Raw genomic sequence first — 18,827 nt, forward strand, 5'->3', positions numbered from 1 at the left:
ATTCAGAGCAAGCTGTTGTAGTGCACGCCTGTCATGGGCACAGGTGTCAGCCTCAGCTGGTTCCTCCATCCAGGACCCGAGACTCTTGTTCTTCATGTGTTTATATCCAGTTAAAATTCACGCACAATGTCTTGGGTATATACCTTAGTTATCTAGGCAGTCTGTGGTTAGTTGTTAGAGAGAGAGCACTTGGTGTAGTATATCTCCACAATGAGCCATTAAAACGTGCTCTGCATGGGAGCTGGTACAAGGGTGTGAACCTAGTACCTACCAGCCACTAAGACTGGTCCATATTTAGTGTGTGTCTGACTGATAAATAACTGGTTAGCCAGCTAACTCTTGCTACTGGATTACCGAATGTCCAACAGTTAAAAGGATGGGCAATAAAATACTTAGTTAAAAAAGCATACCATGAAAAAGAGACACCAGGAAAGAAAAGGAAAAGACAGACTCCTTGGCACGTAGAATGTTTTATAAATGGACTAGAATCTGAGAGGGATTTACTCCTTGGCATGTAGAATGTGTTATAAATGGACTAGAATCTGAGAGGGATTTACTCATTGGCACGTAGAATGTGTTAAAAATGGACTAGAATCTGAGAGGGATTTACTCCTTGGCACGTAGAATGTGTTATAAATGGACTAGAATCTGAGAGGGATTTGGGTCATTCCACAGAAAAGGTAAAAAATTATGGATGTTTTTGTCTTCATCCATTTATTCAGTAAAAAATGACTTCACTTTTATCTTTTATATGAAAATAAATATTGTGGGTCATGCTTGTCATGCTTTAGCAAGAACATAAACATTTATCATTTCAATAATTATTATTTCACCGAAACTGATAGTAAAAAAAACAAATTTTGTCAAATTTGTCCACTAAGTTACTGTCCCAAAACAGTAAGTCTATACATACAGTCTGTTGTATGAACCAAATAAACAGGTAGTATTATTTTTCATTCAAAACCATTTTATTTTGGATAGTGTCCAGTGTTGAAATCAATTATATAAATGACACAGTTGTTGAAACTATAGAAATTATTTAGGATTTACTTTGTGTCCCCATTTATTATGTCCACCATATTATTATTTTATTTTAGACAAGTAGTCACTGAGAGATACTTATGGAATGTTTTTAAATACTCACCAGATGGCATTGCAATCCCTGTCAGTAATGAGAAGCATGATTTGGATCAGATGTGACACATTTCTAATTTATTTTCAATTTTGGAAGCGCGAGTCAGTCATACCTTTATTATATGTCTGCAAGGTTACCAGTGTAGTAATCCACCAATATACTGAATGAGTTTGATCATTATACCGCAAAGTAGGTAAAGTATACCAAAATCTAAAACAAAAGCCTGAGTGGTAATATGTCAGACAAGCAAGGTCATAGGATGAGACATTTAAGAAAATGTCTACTATGTTACCGTCTGCTAAGTTACCTTCAACAAAGTAACTTAGTAGACCAGTGTTGGTAACCTAGTAGACAAACAGGTAGAAATGCCATCATTACATGGAGTTATTGCTAAAATGTTACTATTAATATGTCTACTACATGTTTATACTGAATAATAGTTTACCTATTTAAAGTGTAGTCCTAGAATATTGGCTTTACTGTAAATGTGTGACACTTTAGTAGCATAGCGGACAACGGAGTAACTTAGTGGCCACACTGTCAGTATATCAGTTACCAGTATAAAACACATCACAGTTGCCATCATGTTGATTTATACTAATAGTTAATGATGGACACATAATTGTTTTCAGTTATTTTAATAAATACAGGTAGATTTTATTTAACTACTACCAGTGTACCAGTTAATTACTATATACTGTTTTTATAACATTTGCAGAGTGCCAGTAAAATTAGGATGAACTTTTTCATGTGGAACTAGGATAGTCAGAAGTCAGAGATGTGTCCCGATATATAAAACATTTTAAGGGTCAGGTGTTATGGTGTGCACTGTATTAATATTTCAATTTTGTGGTAATATCTTGATTAAAATAATGGTTATACATATAGCTGCTGTATGCACTATTGTGTTTATTACTAATGGCATCTTTTCAGTTTGATTTAGTGATATATATCCTAATGAATGTGTTCTCTACCTGGCACATGAAAGTGTCACCGAAGTAAATAATAATAAATAAAAATGTAACAAACAAAAAATACCCCCCCCCCCCCCCACACACACACACACTGAATTCTGACCAGGGAGATGCCAGTTATGTTTGTTTAATAGCTGACCTGTGCAAATGCAAATACATTCTTTCTGCAGAGTTCTTATATTCTAACTTCTGTAGAGTCACGTTAATTATGAAATATTGGCTAACACTGTCTTCTTGTATATATATAATCCCATGGGTACCTGTTGATGTGTACACTCCTTATTCTTGTACCTCAAACTACTACAGATAAAGGATATTCGTGCATCTTTGCATTAAATGTATTTGGCTGTATTTTGTTTTTACGATTCAGTGTTAAACAAGGCATCACAAGGTTGTACAATGAGACAGCTATACTGGTGGAGTGCATTCTGCCTCAACAATAAGGACATTTATGGGTATATTTATGAAAACTGTTTGTCTCCTTCCCAAACCAACTGCTAATGGTAGTTAGCATCAACAAACTGACACACGTTATGAGGCCAGGTCTTATAAATGATATAAGCATGTACACATGCATGCATTTAACATATAACATTTCAAGTGTTGAAAAATAAAAACAGAAATAATATATGATTTTGTCAGCTGAAGTAAATTTTTAAAAAAGATGTGTACTGGCTTGTAGTTCAATTTTGTATTTGTTATATTGATCCATCAGGGTTTCTGCCAGAGGGTAAAACGGGATTTTTGTTTTAATTAACTTTTGACAAAATTAATTATTCTTATCAGTACTGTATGATTGTCTTAACCCTAGCCCAAAACTTAACCCATTTTCTTTCTGGAGGAGGCCCTCATACTGTGGTTGCATTTAATTCCATAGCGCCATACCCATACATTTCTTTCTGGCAGAAACACTGTCCATGGAACATTTTGGTTGATTCCAAGTATTATGATATTCATGCCGAGGTGTCTTTAATCATTCATTTACTCATTTGAATTAAATGTGTAACAGTTAAGATTTTAAATGTTATTTATTGTCAATTCCGATTGAATCATTTACATCTGATGATGACCTCACATAAGTAAAATAATTATTTGTCTGTATTTAGACATATGACCTTGTTACTCATTCGTATTACTGTATCAGCCTGTTCTGATAATTAAATATAGATAATCAGAGTTTTTACTGTAAGTCAGTTAGTTCATTAGATGGTTATTATAAGTAACTTAGTGGAAGTTAAACCTTGTCTACTATGTTACCGCATGTTCACTAGGTTACTTTCATGAACAAATGTATTTTTTAAAATTAAAATGTATGTTGTTAATGGATATTAGCATATATTTACAAGGGCAGTAAAAGGATGTGCTGGTTGATATATAGTAAAATTACTTCTTGCAACATATAGGAAATAGTTTTCAAATTATAAATGATAGTTTGTAAGAAAATATATGTCAAGAGTAAACATTAAGGTGATTGCATAAAATATAACATTATCTTGTAACAAAGTGACGTTAATTCATAGAAATGGACAGCTTGCCTAAATTGTAGTACCATATAAAATGTCCCCTGTGTATGTTTAGTGCAATGTTTGATATTGCTGTTGTCCATAACTTAGTGGACACTATTTCTTATCTGTGACAGTTTTAAAAACACACACATACAAACTGAAATGGCTACTAGCGTGCCAAACCATCATTTCATGTGCAAAAATATATATAGAATACAGTACTGCAAATAAAAAAATAGATTCAAGTTGTTACATTTTTAAGAAAAACAAAATCTGAATTTTCCCCCTTTTCTGTGGAATAACCCATTTACTCCTTGGCATGTAGAATGTATTGTAAATGGACTAGAATCTGAGAGGGATTTACTCTTTGGCACGTAGAATGTATTGTAAATGGACTAGAATCTGAGAGGGATTTACTCTTTGGCACGTAGAATGTATTGTAAATGGACTAGAATCTGAGAGGGATTTACTCTTTGGCACGTAGAATGTTATAAATGGACTAGAATTTGAGACGGATTTACTCCTTGGCATGTAGAATGTGTTATAAATGGACTAGAATCTGAGAGGGATTTACTCCCTGGCACGTAGAATGTTATAAATGGACTAGAATCTGAGAGGGATTTACTCCTTGGCACGTAGAATGTTATAAATGGACTAGAATCTGAGAGGGATTTACTCCTTGGCATGTAGAATGTGTTATAAATGGACTAGAATCTAAGAGGGATTTACTCCTTGGCATGTAGAATGTTATTTAAATGGACTAGAATCTGAGAGGGATTTACTCCTTGGCATGTAGAATGTGTTATAAATGGACTAGAATCTGAGAGGGATTTACTCCCTGGCACGTAGAATGTTATAAATGGACTAGAATCTGAGAGGGATTTACTCCTTGGCACGTAGAATGTTATAAATGGACTAGAATCTGAGAGGGATTTACTCCTTGGCATGTAGAATGTGTTATAAATGGACTAGAATCTAAGAGGGATTTACTCCTTGGCATGTAGAATGTTATTTAAATGGACTAGAATCTGAGAGGGATTTACTCCTTGGCACGTAGAATGTGTTATAAATGGACTAGAATCTGAGAGGAATTTACTCCTTGGCACGTAGAATGTTATAAATGGACTAGAATCTGAGAGGAATTTACTCCTTGGCATGTAGAATGTGTTATAAATGGACTAGAATTTGAGAGGGATTTACTCATTGGCACGTAGAATGTGTTAAAAATGGACTAGAATCTGAGAGGGATTTACTCCTTGGCACGTAGAATGCTATAAATGGACTAGAATCTGAGAGGGATTTACTCCTTGGTACGTAGAATGTGTTATAAATGGACTAGAATCTGAGAGGGATTTACTCCTTGGCATGTAGAATGTGTTATAAATGGACTATAATCTGAGAGGGATTTACTCCTTGGCATGTAGAATGTGTTGTAAATGGACTAGAATCTGAGAGGGATTTACTCCTTGGCACGTAGAATGTGTTATAAATGGACTAGAATCTGAGAGGGATTTACTCCTTGGCACGTAGAATGTTATAAATGGACTAGAATCTGAGAGGGATTTACTCCTTGGCATGTAGAATGTTATTTAAATGGACTAGAATCTGAGAGGGATTTACTTCTTGGCACGTAGAATGTGTTATAAATGGGCTAGAATCTGAGAGGGATTTACTCCTTGGCATGTAGAATGTGTTATAAATAGACTAGAATCTGAGAGGGATTTACTCCTTGGCACGTAGAATGTTATTTAAATGGACTAGAATCTGAGAGGGATTTACTCCTTGGCACGTAGAATGTGTTATAAATGGACTAGAATCTGAGAGGGATTTACTCCCTGGCACGTAGAATGTTATAAATGGACTAGAATCTGAGAGGGATTTACTCCTTGGCACGTAGAATGTTATAAATGGACTAGAATCTGAGAGGGATTTACTCCTTGGCACGTAGAATGTTATAAATGGACTAGAATCTGAGAGGGATTTACTCGTTGGCACGTAGAATGTTATTTAAATGGACTAGAATCTGAGAGGGATTTACTCGTTGGCATGTAGAATGTAATTTAAATGGACTAGAATCTGAGAGGGATTTACTCGTTGGCATGTAGAATGTTATTTAAATGGACTAGAATCTGAGAGGGATTTACTGCTTGGCATGTAGAATGTGCTATAAATGGACTAGAATCTGAGAGGGATTTAATCCTTGGCATGTAGAATGTGTTATAAATGGACTAGAATCTGAGAGGGATTTACTCATTGGCACGTAGAATGTTATAAATGGACTAGAATCTGAGAGGGATTTACTCCTTGGCACGTAGAATGTTATAAATGGACTAGAATCTGAGAGGGATTTACTCCTTGGCACGTAGAATGTTATAAATGGACTAGAATCTGAGAGGGATTTACTCCTTGGCATGTAGAATGTGCTATAAATGGACTAGAATCTGAGAGGGATTTAATCCTTGGCACGTAGAATGTTATAAATGGACTAAAATCTTAGAGGGATTTACTCCTTGGCACATAGAATGTTATAAATGGACTAGAATCTGAGAGGGATTTACTCCTTGGCACGTAGAATGTTATAAATGGACTAGAATCTGAGACAGATTTACTCCTTGGCACGTAGAATGTTATAAATGGACTAGAATCTGAGACGGATTTACTCCTTGGCATGTAGAATGTGTTATAAATGGACTAGAATCTGAGACGGATTTACTCCTTGGCATGTAGAATGTTATAAATGGACTAGAATCTGAGAGGGATTTACTCCTTGGCACGTAGAATGTTATAAATGGACTAGAATCTGAGAGGAATTTACTCCTTGGCAAGTAGAATGTTATAAATGGACTAGAATCTGAAGGATTTACTCTTTGGCACGTAGAATGTTATAAATGGACTAGAATCTGAGAGGGATTTACTTATAGATGAGCTGGAGCGTGAGATCCGCCGTCTGCAGCAGGATCACCAGTGTAGGATGAACAATCTGCAGAAAGAGATCGAACGTATGAGAGGAGAGGCCTACCTCTACCGAATCCGCGACTTCGACCGCGAGCCCGCGCGGATCATCATCCAGCAGGAACACGCGCCTGCGCCTGCGCCTGCACCCGCACCCGCACCTCAGGTACTGGTACAAGCAGCAGCACCACCACCACCACCACCTCCACCACCTCCACCTCCATCTCAACCTCAGGTACAAGTGGTTCCTGTGAGTACGGTATGTCTCAAATTTCTCACGCATCGTTCACTTAGACTAGTCCCACGGTCTAATTAATGGATGTGAGTGCTACAAGAAATTCTTAAATTTAAAGTAAATGATGAATGTAGTTTATAGTTCAAGGAAAAAACAATCAAAATTAGATACTGATTTGGTACTTGTAAAAAACAATATTTGTTTGGGAATTATATATTTAATACTGAGATATAATATTAATTTTAAAAACTAATGCATTCATGAAATAAACATTTACATCTTTTTGTCATTGTTGGAAAAAGATTCATGATAAATGTTTTGGTTTAAATAGCAATTCTTGTAAATTAAAAAAAAAGTGAATTCATAAAAGAATGTTAAATGACTAAGACTGTAATTAATTTATTTATTTTTATGATTGTAAATATTCTTCATTTGAATTAATCACCAAGAATGATATTTATATCAATTATGTCTGGTAAGGTGTGGGAATGTTTGTATTTTCACCAGCTGAAGGCACTTGTAGATTTAGCTAAAGTGAATTGTGCAGTTTATATTTGCTTACAGTAGTTTAAATGGGTAAAACATTATTGCAGAGGTTGATATTTTAACTGTGCTATCTGGTTGGTCAAAGAGATTTGAAACAGTAATTCCTTACTTTCCTAGACTCTGCAAAGTCTGGTGTATTTTTTTGTCCAATGTTGTTTTCATCCCTGCATGGAGTCATGTTTCAATCAAGTCATCATATGATATTAAACTACCTGCTTAGCTACATATTAAGCTATCCAATTTGATTGCACTCACATGCAAGCCTGCACATATACCTTATATATTGTTTAGCCATGTTTGTAATTTTCACTCACAGAGAGTCTTTTAAAAGGTGGGTATTAGCTATTTCTGTTCTTGAAATACTGATATACGTATATACATGTATACATTTGTATGTATGTACATGTATATGTATATATGTATGTACGTATGTGTGGTACCATGCATTGGAAAGAAGATCCTCAGAGTCACTGCTGTTGCACAAGATTATATATGCTGCAAGTTTTACAAAGCATATATTAAAGGCATAGTATCATGGATTACAAGGTTTGCTTTTGGTCTAAATTATATTAATTTGTGGCACTAAATATTATTTTGGTACCATCCAATACATTTTCGTTGATCTATGGCAGAAAAATTGTTACCAATGCCCTGTGCAATTTTTTGTGACTTGAAATGTACACTATGTGTATATTGACACAAAATAACACAAACATTTTCAATGTCTAATGTTAGTGAAAATGAACTGATTTTTTTTTTTTCTTCTCATTTATGGCTATGTTGCTGTAATTCAATTATGCACAATTACGTTTAGCAAATGAAATATGACATTTAGGTAACTGGTTGAATAAAGTACATGTACTTTTAAGGAAAACTTGAATGTCTATATTTATTTTCAGTTAATATTTTGTTGAGTCATTTAGTGTATCAACTGACTGTGCTACTATGCCTTTAATACATAATTGTACGTAATATAATTTAAAATGAATTATTATATATTTTTACTTAAACAAATTGAAGTAATTACTACATTTAATTATTTAAAAAAAAAAAAAAAAAATATTGTTAGCTTGTCATGTTATTAATAGTTATTCTTTATTTTCGTTAGAAAGCTTAAAAATAAAATCTATTACTCTATGAGTATTGTTAGATTTTAAAGCTAAATAAAAGTGCAGATGTGAATATCTTTAAAGTCTTTAAAAGTATGTCTGTCTATAAAAGTTATACAATTATCTTAATGTTATACAATATAAAGTTATGTGCAACTAAATGTTAATGCTTAATCTGAACAGCAATTTTACATTAATTTTTATAATTAAAAAGAACACATTTTTAAAAACAAAATTATTGTTTTTGGTACATATATTTTTGTGATGTTTCAAAAATGCCTTCACATTAATTTCAGAGAGTTGTTCAGGCTGACAACATGCAGCCATATGATCAGTAGTGAGTATAAAGATTTAACGCTTTATTGTCATGTTGTCTGTTTTAACAGAAACATTAAAACTAGGGTTAGGTGGTTATTTAATATATATTAAAGAACAGTCGGTGTAACATTTCATTTTAAATTACTTCTTTCTGTAGTCACTGCTTTCATAACTTAATTTTATTTACTTAATATATATATATATATATATATTTTTTTTTTTATAGTTGTGTGGAGGAAAAAACATTATTTTGCAGGATACTATTTATTTCAATAATATATGTATGTTAATATTAGATTCACATAAAAGCATATAAAAATGAAAATCACAAAAGTATGTAGGTCTATGCACATTCAGTATATGAATGTACTTATTAAAAGTATAAAACTGTCTGCAACAACAAAGTCAAAATGCGTATGTAAAAATATTTGTATTTCCCAATCAAATACAATAGTATGTACATTTTTATGGATTCTGATTTTGGATAAATTTAATAATGACTCATAAAAATCAGAAAATAATACATGTTAAGTATTTTATATACATCTGAAGATAAAAAATTAAAAGAAAAAAATTAACAGTTATCTTCTATGGTTAGGTTGCATTATAAAAACATGAAGACATTGGGTAATCTTTTAAATGTTTACAATATACAAGCACTACTTTATAAATATAATGGCAATTGTAAAAAAAAAAGTAAAACATCTCAGCTTTTTAGTTGACTCTGCCTTTCTTTCTCTATATATGCATAATTTATATACTAGTTTAATTTATATGTTACTAAAGCCTCATGATTTAATTAGAAATCTTACTGTATGTTGTCTTAATGTGTGTGCTTTAGTTTGTTCATCAAAGTGCATATTGTTGTTTAGTCAAACATTTCAAAGCTAATGGTTTGCCAGTTTCTATTTGCCATTCTATTATAATATATATATATATATATATACAGTAAAGTACTTTTAGAATGAACACACTTACAACAAACTACCAGTTAGAACAAACTGATTTTAAAGTCCCGTTTTTTCCCCCCTATATTAATAAATTTTAACTATGTATAGCGAGTTAACTGTTAAAACGAACCACTGTGTTAGTGAAAATAATGAATTTCAGTGTAAATTAGTGTAGACACAGTGAACCGATCATAATTTGTTACCGGTATCTAATTTGTATCTTATCACTCGGTAGTATTAACAGCAATGTGTCCAAAATGACTGCACTGATATTGGTGATAATAAATGAAATATTAAAACAAAACCCCAACTAATTCTTGTGTTTAAATTTGAAAAATCCAAAATGGCCAACTTACTGAATGAAGACTGCTAATTTCTGCAAATGTATATAATGAACTACTGCTATAATGAACCGTTGTGTCTGGTCCCTTGCAGTTCATTATAAGGGTACTTTACTGTACAGTGAAACCCCTCAAAAATCAAATGAAACCCTCTGTAAACTGGAATTCCATCAAAACTGGACCTTTTTTATGGTCCCTTTTTAAATATCAGTACAGAACTAACCTCTCTAAACCAGATGCCCTTTAAAATGGAACTTTTTAGAATTTGTTTTAATTATTATTAAATTTTAAAAAAATAAAAAAATACAATTTTAACATTGAAAATTTGAAAGTCGATCTTCTTTTAGAGTTTTGAAAGGATAAAACTGATAAAGATATATTTTGGAAATTTTGAATTTTTGAATTTTTATTAATTTTTATTAAAATTTAAAATCAAAATTTAACATTGAAAAATTAAAAGTCTTTTTCTTCTGCTAGAGTTTTGATTGGATAGTTCTACAACTTGGTATTATGATTCTATGGGGCAGACTTCACAAACTATTAGAGAGATATTTTAAACATTTTAAATAGAAATTTAACATTGTCTTCGTCTAGAGTTTTGATTGAATAGTTCTGAAACTTAGTATAAGTATTCTCAGGTGCAATTTTCACAAACTAACATAAGTATATTTTTGGAAATTTCGAATTTTATAATTGTTATTAAATTTAAAGAATTTTGAATACAAATTTAATATTGAACATTTAAAAGTCTATCTTGTTTAGAGTTCTGATCGGATGGTACTGCTAGGGCAGTCTTCACAAACTAATAGAGAGATATTTTGGAGATTTTGAATTTGTCAATTTGTATTACCCAGTAAATTAAACATTTTAAATAGAAATTTAATATTGAAAATTTAAAACTCTATCTTCTCCTTGAGTGTTGATTGGATGGTTCTCAAACTTAGTATAAGTATTCTGAGGATCAGTCTTCACAAACTAATAGAGATATATTTTGGAAATTTGGACGTTTTTAATTTTTATTAAATTTAAAAAGTTTAAATAGAAATTTAACATTGACAATTTATCTTCCGCTAGAGTTTTGATCAAATAGTTCTGAAACTTGGTACTATAATTGTCTTGGCCAGTCCTCACAAATTAATAGAGAAATATTTTAGAAATTTAAATATAAATTTAACATTAGGTGGTCTTTACAAATTAATGAATTATCTACTACTGACAAAAGCGGAACTCTTTAAGCTGATAGGCCTCTTGTTTACTTGGTCCCATGGTTGTCCAGTTTAAAGGGTGTCAATATATATATATATATATATATATATATATATATATATATATATATATATATATATATATATATATATATACATGCATACACACATTAAATTATTCAATTTGCCTCATTTTTAAAATAACAAATTTACAAGAATGTTCTGTTATCTCATGGTACACATATCTAGTATCTCATGCCGAATTAAAAAATAACATGAAAATTATAACCAGAATGTTTTTTCTAACATGAAATGGTTATTATTAAGATCACAAGTGACTTTGTAGTTTTTTGGACATCCAACAGAATAAAGAAACCATGTATGGTCGCGATTATTCCAAGACAGTCAAGAATACTTTATTTCTAACATGACACAATTATTACTATGATTGCAAATCACATTGTAGTTTCTTAGACAAACAAGAGAATAAACAAACCATATATGGTCGCGATTATTCCAAGACAGTCAAGAATACTTTATTTCTAACATGACACAATTATTACTATGATTGCAAATCACATTGTAGTTTCTTAGACAAACAAGAGAATAAACAAACCATATATGGTCGCGATTATTCTAAAATGAAATGATTATTATTATGATCGCAAGTCACATTGAACATTCAAAAGAATAAACAAACCATATATGGTCGCGATTAATCCAAGATGGGAATGTTGGCGTTTCTTTATGGAAGTAAACTAGACCTCACACTGCCGGTTTTCAGTCATCGAGTAGAACCAGTCGAGACTGGATTGGACCCAACAGAACCATGGAGTGAACTGCAACCGACACCTAGGCCATACATGCACACATGGGTGTCGACTCAACACCGTAAAGTCACAGAGTTCGAGCCAAACCTCGATCTCACTAAATAAACAGAGTAAGTGTCACAGTGTTTTCCAGGGATTTATCCAGGCGTTCTGTGGGTCTGAACATAGACCCCTTCCCAAAACAAAGTGGCACTGAAACTTCCTCATTTCTATGCCAAAAATTCCATATATTTATATATATATATAATGATGTCTGTTGTAATACATTAATTTAACAGTGGTGTACTGCATTGTACTGAAAACATATCTCAAGTATGATTAACTCGCACTAATGTTCCAAATCCCATCAGACATGAGACACTGGTGAACAATCCTGGATAGATCCCTGTTTTTATTTGTATATACATATGTATGTTGTTACAGTCATAAGTTCAGTAAACCAGCTGGATAATATTTTATATGTGATTCTGTTAAACGAGCCAAAATATTCTGATTTTAATTTTTGCAATGACTGAAAGAAATAATATATTTTTCTATTTAAAATTTAGAGGATGAAAAACAGAAGTATCCATACACTCATTTTGAACAATTTTCATATTTCCGTGAAGATAAAAAGAATAAAAAGAATCAGTTGTTGTTAATCTCTTTCAGGTTAGAAAGGCTTTTTCAAAACTTGAAGTAGTTTGAAGCAAATGTGTTGCTTAACGTATGACAATCAGCATATATGTATTTTTTCTTAATTTAATAAAACAATTGTTTGTGATTGTATTAAAATATGAATTATTAAAACTAGCATCACATAAAGATTTTCATGAAATTTATTTTTTGAAAAGGCCAATTCCACCAAAGAGCATAATTGTAATTTGAAATGCAACAGTATGATCCACCTGCCAAATTGTTTTTAATGTTATATCCTCATAAATGGTTTAGTCTTGAAACCATTAGTATAATTATGATTTTTGTTGTTTTCTAACCCCATTTGAGTTTTGAAATCCATTTTGTATTCCTTTTCTGATGGCATTCTCTCTTTCAACTTCTTCCCACCCACCTCCACATTCCTTATCTCTACATCCATTGTACATGTAGATGATTGTTTCTTGTGGCCATGCATGGTCTTGATGGCATTCTCTCTTTCAACTTCTTCCCACTCACCTCCACATTCCTTATCTCTGTACATCCATGGTACATGTAGGTGATTGTTTCTTGTGGCCATGCATGGTCTTGATGGTTTAATTTGGAAACATGGTTTTCTTGACGGACTTGGTGGCTGTTATTGCAGTACTCATGTTGGGTATATCAGCAGGGTATGCTCACTTTTCACGAACACCTGAAATCATCACTATTTTGACAGTGATTCATGAGTGCATGTCATCACAGCTGTATGTATTCCAATGAGCTCTGTTCTGTGCTAGTTTTGATTAGTAAACTAGTCTGGGAGTGGCAGTCCTCTGTGGCAGTGTGAGAAGGCTGTATTGTCCAGTGAAAGATCTTGAGATTGGCAGTCCTCCAATAGACGAGGCACTAGATAGAGTTTCATAGAATCAACCACTATTGTGCCAATGTCCATTCTACCCTGGTTGATGGTTTATAATGGTCAAGCTAATTAGCCAGTGGTCATAATAATTAACTTCAGATGTCTTGATGAATTTGTCTGATCCTGGATCCATGGTCAGTGATGACTTGTTGATAAAGTAGTTTGTATCAACCAACAGTTTTACATGGAGTTAATAAAATGGTATATTTAATACTATAAACAAATGATGACATACAACATGGTTTATAATAATAATGTACAAATTAAGAACACAGTATATAGCATGTAATAATATTGCAAAATTAAACCAGAAATGTTAATTGAAGTATACATTCTGGGTACAAATGTATTTAAGAAAACTAGACATTTAATGAATATATTTATGAAATAACATTTTATAATGTATTTTACCTAGGGTAGAGCTCAATGATTTGTGAACAGACATATTCAAGCCAGTGAATATTATAAGAACAATAGTTTCATTTGTATGTCACTTTTACAACTCTTAGATTTACCAAACTTATTTTTCATTTAAATTTAGGACATCATTTACGTGGTTATGACAGGTTATTAAAACATGAAATGGGTTACCACCATTTGCTTTTGAATAACTCATAAACGGTTTAGCCTAATGTTCAACTGTCAGAGGCCTGGTATTTGAGAAACATAGTTACTGAATATACCTGTGAAACACATTCTATAACCTACCGTAGTTTACTTCACCTAGTATAGACGGCTTCCACTCTTTCTAGCCCTGCTTTGTAGAGCTGGCATACAGTAGTTCTGTTATCAACAGTTATAATACAGAAATTATCAAACATACTTACTGTGATTTATTACTGAACAACTTATAAAATTATTTATTACATGTATATTAAATAGTGTTATGACATACATAGCTTACTGATATTTTTATGCTTTGTTATTAATAGTCTTTAGTACATGTACTATGTTAATACTGAACCAGTATTCATTCAACAAGTAGTTTTTTAAAATCAAATTTCACATATTTCGATAAAAATATTAGACTTAAGAGTGCAGTAAGCTAAACATTTTAGTATGTGTATTATGCTAGTTATACATATTGTATAATGTATACATGTGTAATAAAACTTACATATTGCATTAATTATATTTCTATTGTGGGGTGTAAATTATCATTTTGAATAAGACTATTTAATTCTCATGATAGACATGTTGATTTGAACCATTTTTGTATAACACTTTTGAGTTAGCTGAATTATATTAACATCCTTTGAAAATGTTACTGGATTATGAAATAGAAAAGTTGTTAAGATTATTTGACTGAATAAACATATTTGGGTTAAATTTAAAGTTATTTGACAGATTTTAAAGTATGACTGCAAAATTAATATACGTGTGTAGTTGTTTTCTGTTTGATTAGTAATAAGCTGGAACAATGTATTGCTGCATAATATATACATTGTATAAGAATAATAAATACATTTTGGTGAAATGCACAAAATACTACTGAGCCATAAATGTTTTGTAATACAAAGCCGAAAATTATTATGGTGTCACTTGTAATAAATGTTGCACCAGTATTATTCCAATTTAAGGATTTTGTTTTAAATTTTACTTACTCAAGTTGTTATAGTAAAGTTGCCTTCATTTTGGATTTTGTTTGACAATACATATTGTTGATTTAGATATAAAAATACAAATTAAGATACCACATTTTCCAGGACAAATTAAATATTTCATACATGTCAGTTTAACAAAAATGAAATCTGTGGAATTTATTACTCATACTTTAGTTGGTGTGAACGTAGATAACAATAGTCATAATTATACACACATGCTATTGATTACCATAATATTAAACCATTATAATTTATATACAAAAGTGATTAATCAAAACATATGTTAACTCTTTTATAATGTTATTCATTCCTAATTTATTGCCTACCTCAAAATTCAACTATTTTTAAATATGTTTTTATCATTGGTAGTCCATTCATTTTTGTACTATGACATTTCACTTTCAGTTTTCACTTTCATGCTCCTGATGGAAGTCGTACTTACCACGGGTATTAAAGAAGTAGTTAATGGCATTGCTTCAACATCGCCATTGGTACTTTACTGGCAATTTAGATAGATTAATTTCTGTGTGCAGCCAGTATTTAATTTTGTCATAATTTCCATTTTGTTAGGCATTGAATTAATACCTATTTAAAATAATAATCATTATTGTTTAGAAAAAATACAAAAAAATAAAACTGCCATAAAATAGCATGATCTAGGCCCATCTGACACATGAAAATTGCAATCATGTTAAACTTAAATTTGTGCTTACATATTCCTTTATTTATAGTTGCAGAAGATGCAAAAGTGTTTTCCTCTGATATTGTTTGATTACAGTCAAGGTATATTAAACTTCTTACATTGCCCAAAACATTTCATTCTGAGTTTGAATTTTATTCTACAAATTTTATCTGGATGAATTATATAATAATCTATTTGAAATTTAAATACAAATGTTGCTTACAAAATAAATAATATATGATATACGAATAAGATATAATAATAATAAATCATTTTTATAAAAGATTTGACAATGAAATCAAAAGGCTAAATTCAATATTGTTTGCTGCATGGTGTTGGTGAATTTAAAACATATTTGATATGATCTATATCTATGGATTTCAAATACTTGTATTTAGACTGTTTTAACTATAAATAAATGCTAACGACAATATACAAATACTTTAATTTTCTTACACAAAAAAATTATATTAACAATAACAGAATGCATGTTGTATCAACTTGTATGTTCTATATTTGACAGTTGTCTAGTTTTTTCAGCCATATTTAATGCTTTATAGATAGTTTATTTTTAATAACAAAACGTTTGATTTTAAAATGGAATACTAGTATGTTTAGTGGTGTAGTGAAGTATTTGATTTTACTCATATTCACCCAGTAATAAGAATAAATACCATTTGAGTTCATGACTTCATTAACATGCTATGAATGTGAAAAAGTATTAATGCAGAAATCATTTCAGTAGTGAACTGCAATAATTAGAATATATCTGGATAATTGGACAATAAAAAGCAGTTCTTATTTTACAAATATGAGAGAGGGACAGAGAGAGAGAGAGAGAGACAGAGACAGAGAGAGAGACAGAGAGAGAGCATACAAATAATTTTAAACAAATGTGTAAATTATGAGACAGATTATAAACTTAAGTTTTAGATAATTATAGTTTTTATTGTCTTTTTGAAAATAAATTTCTCATAGTAGCTGATTTATGTATCTGCATATATATGTAAAATTTAATTGAAGGGCTTTTAGTCAAATATCTTAGTATATAATAATAATAATCAAGTTATTAGCCAGCATTTTAATGAAAATAATTATAGTACCAGTATGTCCAAATTAACACTGTTTAATCCAAAGTTAAAACCAACTACATATACTAACATATATCCTGTTAGTGCTTGTATCATTTTGAAGTAACATTATTATGGTTAATACATGTTGTTTGTCATAATTAACACTATTAGGACACAATTAAAAAGAAAACATATAAGTACTAATATATTTTAGTTGTCTGTACATAAAACTTAACTACATGCTATAAAATGGACTGTTTTAAAACTAAGAATAAAATATATGGATAAATTATATATATGTTACACAGACATGACATACATAAGTTATCTGACATGCTACTTGTAGATCTACATATTGTCTACACTACTGGTACATGCATATATTTACAATTTGTTGTGAAGCCAGATACCAGTATATATACATGTATGTGAGCCATTTATACATTTTGAACTATTTTATTCATTAAAAAAATGTGGATTTATATTTAAAATCTTTATTGTTTCGGGGGTTTAGGACTGATAAATATAACCCAAGAAAAAATTCATATTGTTATTAAATGTGTATAATGGAACAGTATATAAACTGACATTTTTGTTATTCTTACAAATGTCTGTTGATGTTCCTTTCTAACTGTGTATTCCATTGCAAAAAATGTAACTTACAGTTTTTGCCAAAATCAAACTTCAAAGTATGTTCCCTTTTTGCCAGAAGTGTTTATTATATCATATTTTTAAATTTCAGCTCTCATCTGCCCCCTCTTCAACCGCTCAAAGAATACAGCAACATAGATTTACTAACACACCGAGGCCATGATTGGTCTACAATTCTTACCTGAGTGTGTTGTGCATTGGAGTATCAGCTAGTAGCATACAGATATACCAGAGCCCATGCTTATAAACCTTTAGTCTAGACTCAAATCTCAAACAGTCTTGGTGGTAGTGTGGTTAGCCACCAGAGTTAAGGCTGATAGGTACTGGGTTCACGTCCCGGTACTGGTTCTCAACCAGAGTGAGTAAGACCACTACACCAACTTCTTTCTCACTAACCACTAGCACCTAACCAAACAACTAACCACTAACCAACTGTCATGGACAAACAGGCCAGATAATTGAGGTGTGTGCGTGCTTGAAACTAATTAAGTATAAACAAACAAAGTGAAATGATGAATGTCATCACACGCCTGCAAGACATGACCAGAGTCAAGACTAAAAGCTTATAAGCACAGGGTTATGCCTGTGCTTTGCATTATTGTTATTCTAGCTATTATTTATTGAGCTTAGAGCATTATTGCTTTATTATTTGTTTAGATAAATATTTTTTCTCTTTTTTTTTAAAATTAAAAGTAAATGTTATTAAAGGAACATTGTATCAAAAACTAAATTTATATTTTCAGTTCAATGTTGCCCCCACTGCAGCCCATAAGGTCATACACCAACATTGATCCAGGCACATACAGGCGACTTGACTGGCCAACCAATTTACAGGACATGAATTAATTTATGCATATTTTGGAGGTCACATTTGGCATAGGTTCTCATGTCTAAAACATATATCCTTTTTTAAACCTGTAAATTTATTTTTGTTTTGGATTTTTAAAGAAATTTTCTATAATATATAGAAATATACAGAGGTGACCATGCCATTTATGTTTAAAGTTTTGCAATTCATGTTCATTATTTTATTAATATATTGTAAGCTAACAAAAAGAAATGTTTCAGTGTTTACACTGTATGGTTTCATAAATATATCTACAAATTTATACCTTTTCAGTTATCAAATCTAATAACATCTGGCTAATGAACCAGTCATGACTACTCTCTAGTATATAAATTA

General features: G+C 31.3%; 1 protein-coding gene across 4 annotated transcripts in view; it reads left to right on the forward strand.

Moving 5' to 3' along the window:
- LOC121374151 overlaps positions 1–18,827 on the forward strand; it is a 75,752-nt gene that overhangs the window by 32,769 nt on the left and 24,156 nt on the right. For 2 of the 4 annotated variants that reach the window (XM_041501119.1, XM_041501116.1), the window contains exons 8-9: positions 6,536–6,825; positions 8,753–8,793. In XM_041501119.1, coding sequence (XP_041357053.1) covers positions 6,536–6,825; positions 8,753–8,793 — 331 coding nt within the window. The remainder of the gene's footprint in view (positions 1–6,535; positions 6,826–8,752; positions 8,794–18,827) is intronic. The other 2 variants (XM_041501117.1, XM_041501118.1) reach the window with 2 other exon arrangements.

This window comes from Gigantopelta aegis, chromosome 6, assembly GCF_016097555.1.
Source record: "Gigantopelta aegis isolate Gae_Host chromosome 6, Gae_host_genome, whole genome shotgun sequence".
NCBI classification, from domain to species: Eukaryota; Metazoa; Mollusca; class Gastropoda; order Neomphalida; family Peltospiridae; genus Gigantopelta; species Gigantopelta aegis.